This window comes from Leptosomus discolor, chromosome Z (assembly GCF_034619465.1).
Source record: "Leptosomus discolor isolate bLepDis1 chromosome Z, bLepDis1.hap2, whole genome shotgun sequence".
In the NCBI taxonomy this organism is placed as follows: Eukaryota; Metazoa; Chordata; class Aves; order Leptosomiformes; family Leptosomidae; genus Leptosomus; species Leptosomus discolor.
Window position 1 is genome coordinate 81,777,705 of NC_141419.1, and position 18,967 is coordinate 81,796,671.

Here is an 18,967-nt window from a genome sequence, read left to right on the forward strand (position 1 = left end):
GCCCTTTGCGTTAAATTAAGTACCTCCACCTCCTGCCCAGTCCTGTAAAAGTTGATCTGGAACAGCTGTACAGCTCGTCTGTAGTACAGCAACTTTTTTTAACCTTCTTTATTATTTTACTGCAGCTTTTGTTTTTGTTTTCAGTGTCTTTTCTTGTGTCTGTCTTCCATCCCCTTGTGCTCTCGCTTACTGTTGAATATTCAAACTCTTGATCTGCACATGGGCTAAAAGTGATTATTGCTTTGAACTTACAAATGAATTAAGTGAATTCCCACATCCATCGCAGGAAAGGAAAATATTCAGTTTGAAATATAATTTGGAGCCTATAGGAAAATGCATCTGATGAAGTTTGTGCTAATTCTATAGTATTTTTTACCAAAGCACCATCTCTGTTATCGCCAAGAGTATTGCGTGTAAGCTCTGTATTTTAATAGTAATGCAGTATAGCTAATTAGTTTGAAGGCTCTTTGAAGAAGCCGATGTACTGACTAAATAAGCTGTTATTTTTCAAAGCAACTAAAGGCACTCATAATTTACAAAGCAGATAGTTGTAAAACTGCCTTCAGTTTGCATGCTAGGAGCCAGTGTGAAGCCCGAGTGGGCTTGCCGATTAAGTTTACTCCAACACCGTCTGCTAGGATTGGTGTTAGTGTGCTCGAGGGAGGTTTCTGGGTCTTTGGCACAATAGCACAGCATAAATTTGTGCCACTGGGCTTTATGTGTCCGGGAGGAGGATGTCATGTAATGAATGCTCCTGCATCATTGAAATCAGTGGCAGTATTATCAATCTCTTCTCTGTTTTTAGGCAGGTTCAATCCAATAATGAAGAGCAGCTTTGAGTTTCTAACCAGATGACATAGCTAATCCTGAAGCATGTATAAAGCAGCCATAGTTATTAGGAGATTTGTGGCTTTGAAAGTTCGGATTCCCTTAGTGCAGTTTGTTAATAGCAAGGATTTGCAGTAAGTGAATAATAGATGAAAGTCATCAAAAGGCTTACAGGGGATTTCTTGTGACGTGGTGCTGGTCTGTCTTGTGCCAGAGCTGGAGATTTCTGGGCAGATCCTAAAAATAAAAATTAAAAACAAAACAAAACAAGAAACCAGCAAAAAAAACCCCAAGGACAATACTTCCATATTTTGTGTTGCTCTGGGCAATCAAGTTGGTGTGATGTATTGGGAACTACAGCTGCAGTGCAGAGCAGTGTGTGCTTAATTCCCCTGGCTCTGGCTTTCTTGTGTGCTGGCAGTGTCCCGGCAGTGAGCAGACCCTTCATAGCCCCAGGTGGAGGGGAAGAGGTGCCTGTGGCCATCTTCTCTTCTGCACCTTGCGAGGTGAGCAGGGCTGGTGCTGTACCTCCTCACTATCCAGCACAGCTGTTCAGTGGGGCACATGCTCTGCTTTGCTCCCAGGGGTATTTTCACCTGCAGGGCCCCTGGGGCCACAGCACCAAGTGTTTTTCTGCAAGCTGGGAGCTGCTGGGCAGCAATCCCAGTGGGCTCTGTAGTTCTGGGTGATGGGTTGGTATCCTTTCCCCAGCATGCCCCTCCTGCAGGACTGTCCCACCTTCGACAGCAGGGTGCCCCACTATTGGTGCCATGGACTCCTCTCCGCTGGTGTGCGGTGATGCATGCAGTTACGTGCTTCTGTCTTAATAGATTCAGTCCTGACTGGTCTTTGGGCTGCAGTACCTGCGATCACCTTTTGTGTGGCAGCATCAGTCCCTGCTCAGAGGCTGTGTCAGGGCCGTGGGCAGCTCCTTCCTGAGCCCATGAGGAGGAGGACTCAATGAATAACCCTCACTGTTGTCATGGTGTGAATGGAGATGTGAGGGGTCTCAGGGACATCCTTAGTCATAAAAGTTGTGGGCTGGTATCCTGACATGGGATGGAGTGTTAGATCTTGCAATCTCCATTTGTTTTTTAATTAAAAACCCCTAGTGTATATGTATTAACTCTGCTGACATGTCCCAGGTTGGATTGCCCCTGTGTTATGTTTGACAACATCTAATGAAGCTGCAACTTGGGGCAAATCCTTACAAATTTTGGTTGCAGCAACAGGAGCTGGTGGGGACTGATTTGCTGGTGGGAAAAGCTGGTTATGTGAATAGTTGGAGAAGGCAGAGTCCCATCTGCTCTCCTGACTGTTAAAATAATCTTTAGTTTCAGGGATGCTGCTGGGGGCTGTCCTGCCTACCTGAGGCAGTTTCTGGGGTTGCAGCCCCCATCATGACCTGCTGGAAGGGTGCTCATATCTTTTGTAGCTGGTGGAGTGGTTACAGCAAGCTGCAAAATCTGGTGTTAAATCCAGAAACTTCACTGTGTGGAAAGTGTTTGCTGGGAAGTTGAAATCATCTGCAAGCATTAATCCATTGGCCCTCTGTGGAGGGCATGTCTGTCTTGTTTGTGTTGCAAAACCCAGTGAAAGTTAGGAAATGTTTATGGTTGCTGCCATGCGTGTTAATTCTTCTCCCTTTTGGCCTCATCCAAACTCACTGTGGTAAAAACAGAAAGTGAGGATGTAATTAGAAGCTGGTTTATAATGTGAGAATCCAAGGAAAGAGGCAAACATACTGCAGACAGGCACATGTATATCTGGCATTGCCCAACTCCTGCCTTTGCAAACTGTTTTGTTGCAGAGTCCTGGCTGTAGTTCCTAAATTTGCTTGAGTGATGGGGTTTGGGGGCATGCGATGTCGGTGGGGGTGTCATCCTGGGGCCAGTTGTCACCCAGGCAGAGGTGATTTTCTCTGACTGGGTTCGTGCCAGCCTCAGCAAGTTGGTAGTTGCTCTTGTTTTGCTGGTGATCTGCCTCTGCCTGGGAATCCTGAGCATTCGTGAGTGAAGTGCTTGAATTCAAAGCAATGCACTTGCCTGGGCAAAAATAGCCCCAGCCCTGTCACCAGGGAGCTCGTGGGGAATTGTAAAACTGAATGAGTATCAGCATGGTTTGCTTGTTTTAGAGAGGGTGAGTCCTTTATTCTGGCCAAATGTCAGGAATATCAAAGATGTATTTAAGCAGTGGGAGAGGAAGGGTTTGGTGTGACTGACAGAAACTGTTGAGCAAGAGAGACGGTGCTTTGTGCGGTGTTATTATGGTTAGAGACCTGTCGCAGCATGCAGAGGAAGCACGGTTCAGCAAGCCCATAGTCAGAGCCGAAAGCAGTTCATCCCTGAGATTTACTGCATGCACAGCCTGTCGTCACAGCCAAGAACAAAGTAGCGATGTTAAATAGCTAAATAAACCTCCTGTCCCCGCGGGCGATGGTCCTCAACAGACAAAAATGTCCTTTGCAAGAGTGGCTGCAAGTGAAATGGTGCACTGATGGCCTCGCTGGTAGGGGCAGGGGGCGGGAGGGCAGGTTGGCTTGGTCTCCTGCAGTCCATGAGCACAGTGATGGGTCACGGTGTCGTGCGGGGCGCATTGAGGACCTTGCCATGATGAACACATTTGTGCAAAATTCTTTTCCCTTCTTCCTTGGGCCTCCAGCAGCCTGAAATCCATCCTGAAGTCACAAGAAGTAATGTACATGGGGGTGCATTTTATGTGTATGAGTTCAGGCTCTTTTTTTCTCTTTATTAAGATTTTTTACAGTGTTGTCAGATTACACTTTCAGACTTTTCCCCTGTTCCGGTGGAGGATTAGATTTCTTTTCTGCTGTTAGTAGAGAGCTGAATTTCCCATCTCAAATACATGTTTCTGGCTTTGTAAGCTTCTTGGTCAAATCACAGGATCTGAGGATGCTGAATCACAGGCATTGCTCCCCTTTGGTAAGGAAGGAGCTGCTGATGAAGTAGCTACCATTTTCAGTATTAGGAAGGATCCTGGAAAATACTCAAAACCGAGAGGTCTTTTGAAGGCGAATAGCCCTTGCTGCTAAAATTGGTCCCTCAAATAAATCTGAGCCGTGAATTTGTTCTTTCCCTATCTATCCCCCAGCAATTGTGGGGTTATGCGAAGCCTAGCCTCTTTCTGTTAATAGGGCTTCTCTCAGGAGCTCAAGTAAGCTTGCAAAAGCATTGGAAATAAGTCTCTTCTAACCCAGCATACCGCTTCCTGCTGTAAAATAGACTTGATTAAATTTTCTGGCTCTCCCTTTCATTGCTTGCAGACATCCAAAACCTTCCCTTCTCAGTGGAAAGAGGTACTTTGGGAATGACAACTAATGTTGAAACCTAAAGAATGCGGTTTGCCAAAACGACGTTGCAGAGATGTGGTTTTTGTTTTGTGTGGGTTTTTTTTTTTTAAATTTAAAATACCATTGTAAAACTTGCTGCTGTCATAAAAGGTCTTTCAGTGGGATGTGGGTTTTTTCCTCCTCCCTTTTGGGCATTTGTAATAATTTCTGCATAGGGAAAAATAGGAACTTTTATCCCAAAGGGGTGGCCTCACCACCTAGGAATAGCCTGGGCCTTCCACTAGCACTGCCCTGTGCTGCCATTCCAGCATTGGCTGGGGGCATGATCCAGCCCCCGTGGGCTTGCAGATCTCCCACCAGCAAGCTTTGCACCAGGGGGTCGTCACATTCACCCATGGATTTTTTTTTTTTCTTTGGTGGCACCCTCCCCCAGTGCTGTGTCTGTGCAAAAATTCTGGATGATGGTAAAGTATATCTCCCATGCTGAACTTCTCATTTGGTTTTGAGTACAAACCATTTCTCTTAGGTTAAATCTACTGCTGGCTGTCACTGCTGACTGATGTGATTGGAAACTGAGGGCTGAATTAGAAAAAAGATTTGCAGGGAGGGAGTGGGAAGGATGTGAGCTGAACACTTAGAAAGAAGTTGTTTTAGAGGGGTGATCCTAAAATATCCTGGACAAAAGGTGGAGAGCCCTGGAAATGAGGTGGCAAGGTGTGAACACAGTGACAAGGTTTGGGCAATTACGAGTGAAGTGGGAGAAGCTTTACACACTGTATATACTTTGTACGTGGATCACACATGGATGGCTTTTGACCCCTTCCTGTTTCTTCATGTGAGGCATGTGTGCTTTCCAGTTGGGTGATTTATTTCATGTTTTGTAAATGTGAACTTGTTTGGGCTTCCCAGTGTGGAGGCGGGTTGGATACCTTAGGAGGACCAGTGCAGAGAAGGAAGGTTGCTACTGTGCGGGACGGAAGATTTTCAAACAGACAGCGCTCAATGTAAATCAACTTGCAATAAAATAAAATCTTTATTTTGGCATAATCTCTGAGTTTGGAAGTCAAAGCTCCAGTGCCTGTTCATTCACATGTCTGAGATTTGTTGTCTAATTCAGAAGTAAAGTTTTTAAAAAAAGCTGAACATCTGAACTGATGATAAGCTGTGGCTCTGCCATTAACAGCAGCAGTGAAAATACTTTGAGCACTGCTCTGTAAATTACAGCAACTGCTGCAAAAAGTAAACTGGATTTCTTTTGTGTTCCAATGTTTGTGCTGGGCATTGCCCTAAAGCAAGTCTTGTCTGGCCGGGTCCCTGTGCTTCTTGTGAAGCAGAAAATGATGCATGGACCTAATAGATGATAGCCCCAGTCTTTGCAAACTTCCTTTGGATCAATACATTGGAGAGTGCGCTCGTTAGGGGCATGGAGCAATTACCCCATGTCTGCGTTAGTCAGTTGTGTAGCCCAAAGGGGAGGAGGTCTGTAGGATGAAACTGTTAAGCTGAGACCTGACCTCCGCACTATTATTTTGGGGCTTACTTTGGATTAGCTCTAGTGCAGTCCCGTGGACCAAACACTGATGGGCATTCAGCTGGAGCACAGTGCACAGCAACTGGAGTGCATCGAATGTGCTCCTGGCCCACGTCTGCCACTTGGATTTCATCTGAGAAGAGCTTGGTGGGAGCTTGGAGACTGCCTGGTTATGTAAACCGAAGCACAGTAATAGGGAAAATGAAATTTGCTTCAAAGCGGTGCTCTTGATCTATGCTGAAGTGGTACACTAGACCCTGTTGATGGCAGCCCTTGGTCATGGCGGTGTTGGGAGGAACACTGGCTAGCAGGCTCCCTGCAGATTGAACATCCCCCTTCATTTTCAGTTTTGGGGCACTTTTTCCCTCTCCATCCGTCCTGCAGTAACAAGGCTGTAGAGTAAGTGCCCCATGCCACATTAGACTCCAGTAAAGCCTTGCTTGAGGAGGGTAGGCAAACCCAAATCAAGACGTTTTAGTAAATACATTTGGTAAAAATGGAGTGAGGGGAAAGTTTCTCTGTTGTTGACAGTAGGTGTTTGGATATCGATGTGGATTTAGGGGCATGACTGTACTCATTCACCCCTGTGTTGCAGCTGCCTTACCAAGAGACATGAAGCAACGGAGTGTGTCTAGCCTTGCCCTGTCCTCCAGGGGAGGGCACGTCCACCTCTGGGCCCCAAGAGGAAGACAAATAGATGCCTTCCTTGGCAGAAGAGGTGTGAAGTAAAACTTGAAGTCAAGTCCTCAAGAAGAGAGCAATTGCATAGAGAGCAGTTGCAAATGAAGAGCAATTGGATAGGAAACCAAACAAAATAGCTTGTGCTTTTATTGCCTTGAGCTTCAGGAGTGTGTCTTCAGGAGAGCAGGCAATCATCATGGGGGAGAGACTGCATCTGAACAGCAGTAACACAGCGTGGATCGAAGAATAACTTCAGGTGCTAACGCCCAGTTGTAACTTGGTATCATTTTGGCCTGTTGCAGCACAGGTAGAAAACTAGTATTAATTTTTAAACTAATAACTAGGCATTTTAAATTGTTCCATTTTCTTGTAACTGGAAATTATATTTGTGAGCATGGCCATGTATCCAGCTAAATGTCTGTTTGCAGCAGAGCTGTAAACTAATGAATTAGAGTATTCAGTGCCATGATGGTTTGGCTGGATTAGTTCACTTCTGTTTGTACACTGCCAAATAGAATTTATCTCCTTATTACCTATTAGTCTGTCTCTAGGACCCAAACCCAAAAAAGCACCATGTACATCTGTCTCTCGGGACTTTTAGATGTTGTGGGAGTTGGATGTTCAGTAAGATCAGGTCCTTTGTAAAGCTGGAGTCCAAAATCTCTGCAGTCTGAATGCAATGTTGCTGTTCTGTTCTGCTAGCACAGCCAATAAATCAGCAAATCCCAAAGGATTTTATGATGCCTGCAGTTGAATAATGTGTTAGGTTTAGTATGTCTGTTAGAGCTTGGGAGGTTCCTTAGGTGTGAGGAAGCTGTGGGGCTTCTCAAGTCATCCTCTTCAGATGTTTGTTCTGGGAGGGGGGAGGGATCAGTGTGGCCACTCATATCCTTCATCCATGTGCTGGGTGTTTTGGAGGTCCCTGCTCTGTTGTCACTCTCCCAAAGCCCTGGGTGTGCTTCTGTGGTGTCTCTACAACATGCAGGGCAGAAATGGGGGGGGGGGGGGGGTTGTGCTGCGCAAGCGTAACTGCGGTGATCTAGTCTGTCTTCTTTCCACACCTGTGATGGGAATGAGATTCAGCTGGGCTTCATTGTCTGTGGTGAGTTTGCCTATCCTTTCAGTTTTAGAAACTGAAGGTATGAATGCCACTCAGTCGAAGCCAGCAAGTACTTCTGTTTGCACCATGTGTGCAACTCCCTTCCCTGGGGCTACGGCCACATGCGTTTCTCAGCCTTACATAGGTGGTGGGTGCCAGTGGGAGCAGAAGCGTGGTCCCCTGCCACCGCCAGCCCCTTCTTGTCCCTGCCTCTTAACAGTTGTGACTAGGTCAGAGCACTGGGCTGGGTTTAAACTGCCCATCTTGAGGTCTGAGTTTTTGAAAGTTTGCTTTGGCTGGGTTAAGTTAAAGCTGGATCGGTTCACTCATTGGGTTCACTTGTACTGTTGCTGAAATGACTGTGCCAGCACCTGAGCAGAATGCGGGGTGGGAGGAAAGCTGTGGTGGTGTTTGGTGTTGGCCAATCCCAGATGTGAGGTGTGTGTGAAACTTTAATACTTGAAGCCAATGGGTTCATCACTTTAGGCCTTGCAGCAGCTCTATGGGATAAGACATGTTGGCCCTGTTTGTTTCATGGAAAGATCTGCCTGGAGTGCTGCAAGGGATCCATAGCACAGCAAGGGAAAAGGAATTCAGTTCTCCTGATTTCAAAGCCACACCATTGCATCGATACCAGGTAGAGTGAGGTGTCTCGCCAGGCTTTAGTCATGGTCCTGTGTTGTAAGGCTGAGCTGAATTTCAACTTCCAGTAAAAGCTGTAAGCAGGCAGTGAGTCCCTGAAAACATAGCAGCAATTCTCCCTCAGCTCCTTTTTCACCTTTCCTGAGAGTTCAGGGTTTCATGGTGGGCAAAGAGGTCTTGCCCAGAGTGTCCTGCCAGCCTTGCCAGAGGTGTGTTTGCCCAGGGGCTCTTGGAGACTTCAGCGCTGAAGTATTTGTCCCTGTTGGTCTTAAATTCTTGGTGGTTTCATTTCTCTGATGAACAGTGAAGATTAGACATTGCCTCATCTCTTTGCTGCTACCATTGCTTTTCAGAGATGTTGGTGTAGTGTGGTGATGTGTTGTCTTGTATTGTAGAGACTGATAGCAGCTAGCCTGCAAACAGATCGAGCATCACCGTGGTTAGCATGAATGCAGTGTGATATTCAAAGCTACAGACAGTTTTAACCCACTGGAGGACTGAGTCTACTCAGCACCAAATATGCTTGTACTGGCCTATGAAAGGACACAGAAGTATACCTTGAAATTTAACTTCCAAATTTGTTTCTCCTTCAAGATTTCTGTAGGTCTAGTTGCATTCCTTGCTATAAATTTAATAGTGAAAAACATGCCATAGACAAAAAAATGATTGAGTTTTGTCCCCCAGAAAGCCACCAATTTGGCTATCCTGATAAGAACCTGGTGTGGCACAAAGAGCCACAGCCTCTGTGAGACCCCAGGAGGTGCCGCTTAACCTTGGCCACAAGCTGAGGGCTGAGGGTTGCTCATCTTTGAAAGGGAGATGGAAACCCTCTCGCATACCCTGGGCCATTTGAACGCACTCCCTCTGTGTCATTAGTCTCTCAGCTCCGTGACTGACTCTTCCTTTGCCCTTTCTGCCTTTCCTCCTGTTTATTAAAGCAGGCAGAGAACATCACGTCCCTTGCGTGTGCCATCACCCACAGAGCCTGGGGCAGGAGAGGGCTTGTCAGTGACGAGGTGCTGGATTGAGCCCGTTCCTGTTGTGCTGTAGCTCTGTGCCCACAAGAGTATGTTGAAGTAGCAGCTGGGTTTACCAATGCCATTGCTCTCTGCTGAGATAAATTGTGGTTGGAGAGCTTAGTCCTCTGGGGAGGTGGAGGAGAGGGCTGGCCATGGGGTGTCCCTGCAGCCCTGAGGAGATGAAACCTCTTGCAAGCTTGGCTGCAGCAAGGTTTGCCTGAGACTTTGTAGCTCAGTGTTTTCCTTTGCCTGTGTGCATTAAGGCGGACTTGACTCTTGCCCAAAGACGGGGCAATCAGTGAAAAGTACCGCCCAATGCTTGCTGAAATCTGTCCTCAGTGGGCTGGGTGTTCTTGCATGGTGAGGGTGGCGAGGTGAGGGTTTCATGAGAAGCCATGTGCCCTTCCATCAGTCACTATCTGTTAGTCATTAATTTGCCCTGTCTTACCTGAAAAGCAAGTTAGCTGATTTGCCAGTGTCATGGAGAGATGGTTTGTTAAGTTTAGCTTTTAAATCCCCCTTGGGGCTGGAGGTTTCAGTTTTGTGAGGACCCACACTGCCCTTCATCTTTCCAGCCTAAAGAAGATTGAATTTCAAGATATTTTACCATGCCGAAGTCTTTCAGAGAAAAGCATAAAAATTAGTGGTCTGTCTGTCCTGCTAAGGACATTACAGATTCTGGGGCAGCTAGGAGGGGGCTCTGAAGGCAGCCGTCTCAGCTGAGGTTTCTCCTCTGTGCACGATGGGCTGGCTGGCGAGATGTCAGTGGTGCTGTGTGTGTATTATTTCCAAAGCGCTTTCTGATCTATCAGGATGAAAGGTTCCGGGGAAATGCTAAGTAGTATTATTAGTGTAAAATAAACATACTTCAATATTTCTGATCCTAAAGTGGATCCAGATGCTTTCTTATGGCTGCTGGGTCTGCTTTGGTTTTTCTGTAGCTCGGTGTGGCTGTCTGCGTTTGTTCAAGTGAGATGGGATGTGACAGAGAGCTTGTCACAGGATGCTCTTGTCAAGTCTGTAAACCTTTATATTTATACATGCACACACATTATATATATATATATATATGTATATATATAAAAAAAATTGAAAAGATTACTGGCTTACTCCAAGACGCCATTTCTGAGTCTGACACTTCACACACGTGCCAAGGAACTTGGAATAAAGTCGGCTAGTTTATCAGTTTTTATGATCACAGCAATCAGTTCAGTTGTGTAGGGGAGAAATGGGATTTGGCTGCATAACTCAAAATAGTCTCCGAAGGAAGTAGATGCGTCCGTCTCTTCATAGCTCTGATACAAAAAGAGTATTAAATGCCCCTTGACACCAGCCACCAGTTGCATTTTCCAGCCTGTGGTTGAGCTTTGCAAGAGGTAACTTTCCAGCTCTGTCTCAAGTGTAAAATGATTTCCCCCCCCATTTTAAGGATTATTAATATTTTCATGGTTTCTCTTCTACAGAGAAGAACAAGTCTGCCTGACTGCTTAAAGGGTGGTGTTTTATAGGGGCTGGGGTTTTACCAGGGCTGGTGCCAGGGTGAGATCAAAGCATCAGGAGCAGCCGGGTGGTCCTTCCCTCTGAGCTCGCCAGTGAGAAATGTTTCCAAGCTGATGTTTCAGTGATGTTTTAGACCCTGCTTGGGGAGATGACTCTGCAGTGCCTGAGGGGACTCCCAGCTGTGCGAGGGGACCTGACACCTTGCAAAAACTGGCAAATACACTGGTGGGTGTTTTGTTGGTAAGATATGGTGTTTTGGTAACTAGTACTAATACATGTAGGATGAGCTTGTAAAATCTCTAGCATTCTTAAAATCAATGGTAAGAGGACTTATTATGTGTCATCATTTGCTGGCACTAGGACTAACTGCCCAAGGTTTCTTAGCTGGTGTATGAGATCCAGGGCTTTCACCGAATCCCACTCCATCCACTGACAACCAAAATGGGGAATAATGTTTTAGAGTCTCAGTTTTCAATAAATTTGAATCAATCGAAGCTGCATTCGGGGCATTTTTGTTCCATGCACCTACTCCATCCAAGCTGAAGACCATGTTAAAAATAAGCAACAACTTGGAGGTTGGAGCTGATTCCCCATGTCTGCATATGCTCATCAGCACTGATCCTGCTCTGCCCGAGACATGGTTGGTATATTGATTGTGAAAATGAGTGCTCTACCGGGAGCAAGTCTGAAAAAAGGCTTGTCTGTATTGTGCACATTAAACCCCCTGAGAAGTGGGATTTGAGGTTCTGTCTAGCTTTTGCATCTTTCTGCAGTCAAGAGATTTTATTGAATCTGTCCTGTTACTCTCTTCTGGCATGGGACGCTCCTGGATTGATAGAAAGTAATTAAAAATCTGAAGGTTCTCACTCATTTAATCCAACTTTCCTGTCTTTTGTCGAGTGTTGAGAGCTTGCTGTGCTTTTGTGGGGTTTTTTGGCTTCTTGCTTAAATGGGAAGAAATGGCAAAGGAAAAAGAAGCCAGCTAAGTAGCCAGCATATACTTAGAACTTTAAAGGCTGCTGAGAGTCCTTGGTTAACAGCCTTGTCTTGGGAAGGCAGTACAGCAAATAACCACAAATTCTTGGTATATTAGTTTCCTATCTTGTCATATGAGTTTGGTGTTACAGCAGTGCTGGTTTTCCATCATGGGATGCGTGGTCAAAATAAACTCTGAGGTAATAATGCCACTTACTGCATCACTGGTACCAGGTGGATTTACCCGGTCAACAAATATGTGACACCATCTGGTGTATCCCATCACTTGCTGCTCTGCAGAGGTTTGCTCGCTGACCCAGGGAAGACATTTCTTTTTTTATTCCTGGAAACTTACTGTGTGTTTTGAACTGCTGAGAAGTACTCAAGAAGACTTAAACACATAAGTTACTACAGGCTGTGTGCCTGGAACGTGTAGGCCGTCTCAACATATGGAGTAAATCAGCACGGCTCTGCTGACTTCAGTGCAGCTGCATCTATTACCTCTCACTGTAACCCTGCTCCAGACTGTAGGGGTGGTGGGTCTGTGAACAGTGGACAGAAAAAAACCCTCCCTTCTTTTTTGCCTTTTCATAGCTTTACACTGTGTAAGCAGAATAAATGTGCTACCAGTGGAGGTGAAATAATAAATTGGTTTTGCTTCTGTAAAATTACTTTATTTGGACATATGCTAAATTCCTTCTCATTCCACTTGGTTCCTAAATCAAGTCGTTGATAAATGCATGGCACTCAAAAGTACATCAGTGATTAGTTCAGAGACGGAGATTGGTGTTTTAAAAAAAGCCCGCATACATGCACCTGCACGAAACCAAGTCAGGCAGAACTGACTGCATAAAAACAGGGTGGGCAGCACCCGTGTAAGCCACAGGACTATGGGAAGAGGAGTTGCTTTTCTGTTTCCATGTGCCAGGAGAAGCAATGTTCTTATGTGTGATGGATCAGAGTGCAGTGGTATTGCCGCAAGCAAAAGTCATGAATTTTAATCAACTTTACTGGCTGCCTTGAAATTTGAGTTGAAAGATAAATGTGAAAAACAGGCAGCCCATATTGTTTCTGGAACAAAACTGCCCCTTTTCTGTTGATTAAAAGAATTTTTCTTTTAACTTGATAATCAAAAATACTTCAGTCTTACTTCTGGAATTTTTTTTAGGCTAAGCCTTCAGGTCCTGCTAACCTTGGGTGTCGCCCTGAGCCAGGTGTCACCTTATGGCCACCCAGACGGCTGACCTTGGCTGCAGAGACTTTCCAGCCAGTGGGGCTTGTTGGCTGTCTGCTTTCAGTTGTCTTGAAAAAGATGGGTTTAGGGCTTTATTTAAATATTCTTAATTTTTTTTTAAAACAAACAAACAAACTTGCCTAGTGAAAACTGCTTGAGTAGACAGTCCAGGGAGTTGGAGTCTAGTTTATATTTATTGGGGAAATTTGGCACAGCCAACATACTTGTCCTTCCCCTCTGTTGCTCCAGGGCTGCTTTTAAGGTTATGTAGTTGCTCTATTCATTTGGGCATCAGTCTTCCTAATAAAATATAAGTGATTTGAATGCCGACATTGTCTGTGGGGGACATCTAAGATTTGGGAAGAAGTGGACTGAAAATATCAGCTCACCCGTGGTGTTATTTCCAGCCACTGCCAGGCTGGTCCAGATTACTTTGAGTAATTGAGAGTGCTTTCCTCAATCCTCTGTACAGAAGTATGCTTCAGGGGTTATCATAGCTGCTTTTCCTGTTTTACCATTAAGCCACCTCTGTGCAGGGATAAGTTTGAAGGGTTGTATTTAAGGCCAAACACCTTTTAAGAAAGAGAAGGGGAAAAATAGCCTACAAGCACCAGGGAGGAAAAAAAAAATTGGTGGAAGACTCCTGAGTCGCTGCTCCTCTCTCAAGTGCTGTATTATTTTCTGTCAAGATCTTCTATGGTTCAAGTCCACACCTGGTTTTCCCATCTCTGCTGATAGCTGTCGGTTCAGCAACTGCTCTGTGTTAGTGAAGAGTTCATTGCAGCTGCAGCAGAGGCTTATTTGATGCTCTGGGAAATTTCCTGCTGCTTTCACTAGTGAGAAAGGCAATGTATTTTGGGGCCTAAATTAGTGTGAAAGGGCACATGCAAACCTGCTAAGTACAAATTCCAGCTTGTTTGTACTCTCAGTTGGTTACACCCTTGGCTCAGAACCCAAATATTTCAAAAATTTGTGTTGAGGTATATCGTTTCCCAAAAGAGGCATGAAGTTAGTTTCCCCTTTTGCATCAATGGGTGCTGTTTTTGTAAGATCACCGAGTGTTTGCTTGAAGCAGAAGTTTTAAATCCTTCAAGGCATGTACAGAGATTTTGGGAGGGGAGGTGAAGCTTTGCTCTGATACAAGAACCTGGTGGCTGCTCCTTGCACAGCTGAGATGACTTGGCTCTTGCTGTGATTGGAATACACTTGCTGTAAAGGGAACCCACCTTATTTCCATGTCCCTTTAGGGGAGCCAGGATGCCTTACAGTGCCACGCTTTGCTGTACTGAGGCCATGGGTGCTATGCCTGCTTACCCCAGTGGCTGATTTTTTTTTTTTTTTTTCCCTTGAGGCCTTCAAAGCATGTATGTACACCGAAGCAGAAGATTAGTTTCACTAAGAAGGCTCATTTCAGATGCAAATACTGTATGGGCTGCTGCACAAATGAAGCCTGCCTGATTTTTTTTTTTTAATTAATTTATTTATTTTAATACCCCACTGGAAACACTCTCTGCTTTGCTTTGCTTGCTCCACCTTTCCATGTTGGTGTGCTCTGGGTCCAGAGGTCGGGGTGGTGGGACCTATTTAGTGGCATTTACTGGTTGTCCTGTTACGCTGTGGTGGGACTAGCCTGGGTGGCTGGTAGGGCTGTTATTATTCCTAATATTATTCCTGGTATTGTTTCCCTCTTATGCTGAAGGAAGAGAGCGTTTGCCAATGCCTCAAGGAGTCCTAACGTACCCACACACCGGGTAACCAGCTGCCTGAGAAGGTGTATGAACATCACAGGGCGCAGTGTGTTGCGGTGCCGGGGCAGGATGCGGGCACTGCGGGGTGAGTAGTCAGTAATCCCCTCGCAATCCTTTCCTTGCAGTTACCTGGCCGAGCAGTGCTGGAATGGCGGCTTCGTCTACCTGATCATGTTGCGCCGCATCAAGCGCAAAGCCCCTCTTCCTCCCTCCAACGGCAACAACAGCAACAGCTGCGACCCCAAAGCCAAGCCCAGCCCTGAACCCTGCGACAGAGCCGCTCAAAATGGGAAAAGGACCAGGAAGTTTGGGGTCATCACCAGAACTCCGGGCAGCAAGGACAGTAAAGAAAAGCCAGGCTCGGAGCACGGGAATGGGCACTGCACCCCGATGGAGGTGGAGGTTGCTCAGCCGGAGACCTCCGAAGCAGAAAGCAATGGGGAAGAGCAGCTTCGGGGCACAGGGGGACAGTACCGATGCCGGCTGTCAGATGGTGGCGTGCCAGACATTGGTGACCAGTCTGCTCAGGTACGTTTGCACTGGGTTTTTCTAGAGAAGGAAGCAGCAGGTGTGTAAGTGAGTTAAGGGAATTTCTCAAGCAGTTTCCCTAGTTTCAGTGCTCTGTCCTCAGGCTGAACCTCTGGGTGACAACCCAAGCTGTCAGGGCACCGAGCCATGGGATGGGGTCCAAAACAGGGGGGCAGGAGGATTAGAGAGTTAAATACTAATTCTGAGAAACCTCTGTCATGCTCCATCTGTGATGGAGGGGAAGGTTCTTATATCTGACCTGTCAGGGTTGGTTGGCCTCAGTATTTCTTTTGTTGAGACAACTGATGACCTTACAGTGCTGGGGCAGGAGGTGTCAGTGGAAAATGGTCGCTTAGCCCTTCGGGGCTTTATGTTTAGCTCTGTCTGAGCTTGATAGCACCTTAAAGCTCATGTTAACACTGGAATTGAAGCTTCTCTTTTCGATGCAGCAGACCACGGTGCATTTGTGTTAGAAAACTTGTTTGGACAGTGTTTGGGAACCACATGGAAGTTATTGTGAATTTTTCTCTGAGTTGATGAGATGGGCGATTTGTTAATGTTTGGGACGACAGTGGGATTTGGGCTTTCATTACTTCTCTTTTCATCCTAATGGAGATCTTGGGGTTTGTTGCCTGGCTAGAATTGCAGCGTTGCTGGATGGAGAAAAAGAACGCGAGGCTTGGTCAGGTTTCAGTATGCATCTATCACCAAAGAGCTGTCTGCCAATCTTTCCAGAGGCACTGATAGTATAAACAGATGGACACTGCTTTGTTGGGCTTGGGGCTTGCTGCAGCAGCTGGTTTTGGTTTTAAGACTTCAAAGCCGGTAACATTAGCGATATGAGTGGACATCTCATCACTAAATTCTGTTGAGGAAGGCATGGGTTTAAGAGCGTCTTCTGAATTAGTGCTCACCAACACTACTGCAGGGTGGTGCTGGTGGTGGTTGTGGACTTAAACTAATTTAACTTAACATACACTGAAGGGGCTCAAACCGAGTTTAAAAAACGCTGGTCTTAAAGAAGTGTAATTGAGAAAACCTGCTCTTCCCATCAGTGAGACATGTTGGATTTCACGGTGCAACAGGAACGGGAGGATGTTTGTGCACTGTTCCTGCAAGCTTCGTAATTGTAGTCTTTCTGACAGAAAACATTAAAAGTTTTAAAACAAATAAATAAATCCTTTAGTATTTTGAAAGCTTTGGTCCATAAAAAACTTCATTAATCTGTTCTGAAGGTGTCTAGAAACATGTTATAAATGAAGGTGCTCAGAGTTGGTTTTGAGGAAGCGGAAAGCCAAAAATATATATATATATATATATATATATATATATATAAAAGAAACTCTTGATCCAGAGCCATCTCATGCTAGTGTTACCTTCATCTTTTGAGTCATTTTGGTCTAAGTAAATTGTTAAATTCAGAACATATATGTATCAGAGTGAGCAAAAAATTCATTTTTAATGCAAAGCACATACAAGGTGGCTTTGTAAAATGTAAAAGCGTAGTTAAGTCACTGAAAATTTAAGAGCTATAATCTCTTCAGTTGGGGTGTATCTGTCATGGAGCCTGTTGGGAAGCACAGTCATTTAGTAAAATTGCTTGTTTCTTTTAATCCTGCCCCACCCTTAATATTTTGCTTAGAAATCTGACCTCTCTGTGTGTCAGTATTAATTACATTTTCATGACATCTGAGTGAGGAGAAAAGTGAATAGCTGGGGCCTGAATAGCATGCCTTGCTCATCCTTTGCTTTTTAAAGATGAGGGGGCCTTATAGAAGCCCATCAGTTTAGCATCTGTGGGGTTGCTGCTATCAGAGTAAAGAGTGGCTTAATTCATTTTTTTCATAAGTATTGAATAGAGACAGCGAATAAAATTTTCAAAATTCTCTTGAGTCCTGTTAAAAAAAAAAAAGCAGCAAGGAATAAAGACACGGGAGCCTCGAGTCTCACTTTCAGCTCCATTTTCAAAGCGTGACCTGGAACACAGGCATGTGAGATCCAGTCATGTCAGGAGCCTTTTGAAAACAGCACCCAGGACATTGTGTCAGAAGTTGCAGCCTCCTTCCAGGCTTCAAAGCGTGAGCCAAACCTCTCATAGCTGTGGGATGAGTTATCTTCTCCCAGGCAGGGACATGGTGCATTGGCAGGGCACTCTTCTCTGTGGGGAAAGCAGCTCCCTCCTCACTGCCTGCCCCACGCTTGCCATCTTCTCCACGTATTAACTAATTGAATATCCAGGGCTGTCAGCCCTGCGCCTTTGGAGAGCACTATATTTGCTTGGAGAGGACAAGAGCCAGCTTGCAGCAGACTGGAGGTCAGCTGCAGGTGGGAGGAAAGGCTTCAAGAAGCCGCTCAGTGAACAGCATGGCTGTGGGAGGACCTCACTGGTCCTCCCTCCTCACTGCCCTGCTCCTCCGCACTGCTCCTTTCCCCACCACTGCCCCAGGATGCAGATTGGAGGATTACTGAAATTGGAATATGGAGTCCAGGAACATCTCTTTTTCTCCCTGTAGAAAGTTAGTTTGAAGTTGTAAGGAAAACAGGGGAGAACAGGTTGGGTTGAATCTGTGTGTCTTCAGCCACTGCTGTACAGAGCCCAGCAACCAGCTCATGGCCGATGCATTGGGAATGTCATGCTGGGAGTGCTTTTGAGGCATCCATGTGCCTTCAGTGTTGTTTGCTTTCAGGGTGCCTACTCTCCCATGAGCGTGGGGCTGTTCTCCCATTTTCTTCTTGCATGCTGCTAATAACAGCAATCCTGAGTTGTGAAATGGGAGGCGAGACAAATACTGTTTGTCAAGTGAACCTGCCAGGAGATTCCTGTGTTACTGGTTTGTGTGCATGTGTCAGTCCCCTTCTTGAGGCTTGCTTTCATCTCCCACATCTTGGTCGGTCTCTCCTGTGCACTTGGCATTGCTGTCTCTGTGTATAAACAAATCTGGCAGGCTGTTTGCTGGTATGTAACCCTCAGTAAATATTGTACCTGTCAATTAGCAGGCAGCATTTAATGCTTACAGGTGGTTAAGTTACTTTGCAATATTTTTAGGATGAACCTAAATGCCCTTTAAAATGCAGTGATTCAAAGCAGCAAGGCTATATCTGCCTGGCAGGAAGATCTTGAAGGTCTGGAAACCAGATCTGACCTTGGAGAGGACCCAGGCTGGCTGCGGTGGGAGTCATGGGCAGTGATTTAAGACCAGGCAATCTCTGAGCTGGAGTAATGATCCGTCACATCCTGGGAAGATCAGGGAGCTTAAATTCAGAAATCAAACTTTACTTCTTTTATTCAGTGGCCTGAGACAGGGTGGTGTTTTGTAGGCTGGTAATTATAAAGGCACAGATGAAAGAGGAGTATGGGGAGGGTCTGCTGGAGTCAGCTGGAAAATGAAAAAGAAAAGGAAACGGTGAGGTTTCCTGACAATATACCAATTTTGTGGTTTCACTGTGTTTACCAGTAGGACAGAATCCTTTGGTTTGTTTGGAGTTTCTCTATCATGTTTTTTTGGCAAGAGCTGTGAACTGCTTTCTTAGTAGTTCAGACCCTAAAGAGTGCCCAGAGGTGGCCAGGTGCCACTGGCATGGGCAGCGGTCAGAAGTAGGACTGTGAGGGTTGCAAGGACCAAGGTTACAAGTGTGAGATGTGGGAGTATAGTTTTTAAGAATGACTTGAACCGATTTAGATCTCTCTGGTGTGATGAGAGGCTTTCATCAGTGAAGCCAGAAGGTTGGCTGGAGATGAAGTGTACCAGGGTGAACTGGCCACCTTTGCTTCCTCTGGCCACAGCAGGGTGCTCTGAAAAGTCATTGTGACACCAACCATTAAAAGAAAAAAGAAGACACATCCAGAACCCCCTTGAATCCTTTTGCTTCTG

The 18,967-nt window shown here is 45.6% G+C and overlaps 1 protein-coding gene across 1 annotated transcript in view; it reads left to right on the forward strand.

The window, feature by feature from the left end:
* Window positions 1-18,967, forward strand: part of PDZD2 (PDZ domain containing 2) — a 137,987-nt gene that overhangs the window by 56,402 nt on the left and 62,618 nt on the right. The window contains exon 2 of the mRNA XM_086479822.1: window positions 14,693-15,095. Within this exon, the coding sequence (XP_086335948.1) occupies window positions 14,693-15,095 (403 nt within the window). The remainder of the gene's footprint in view (window positions 1-14,692; window positions 15,096-18,967) is intronic.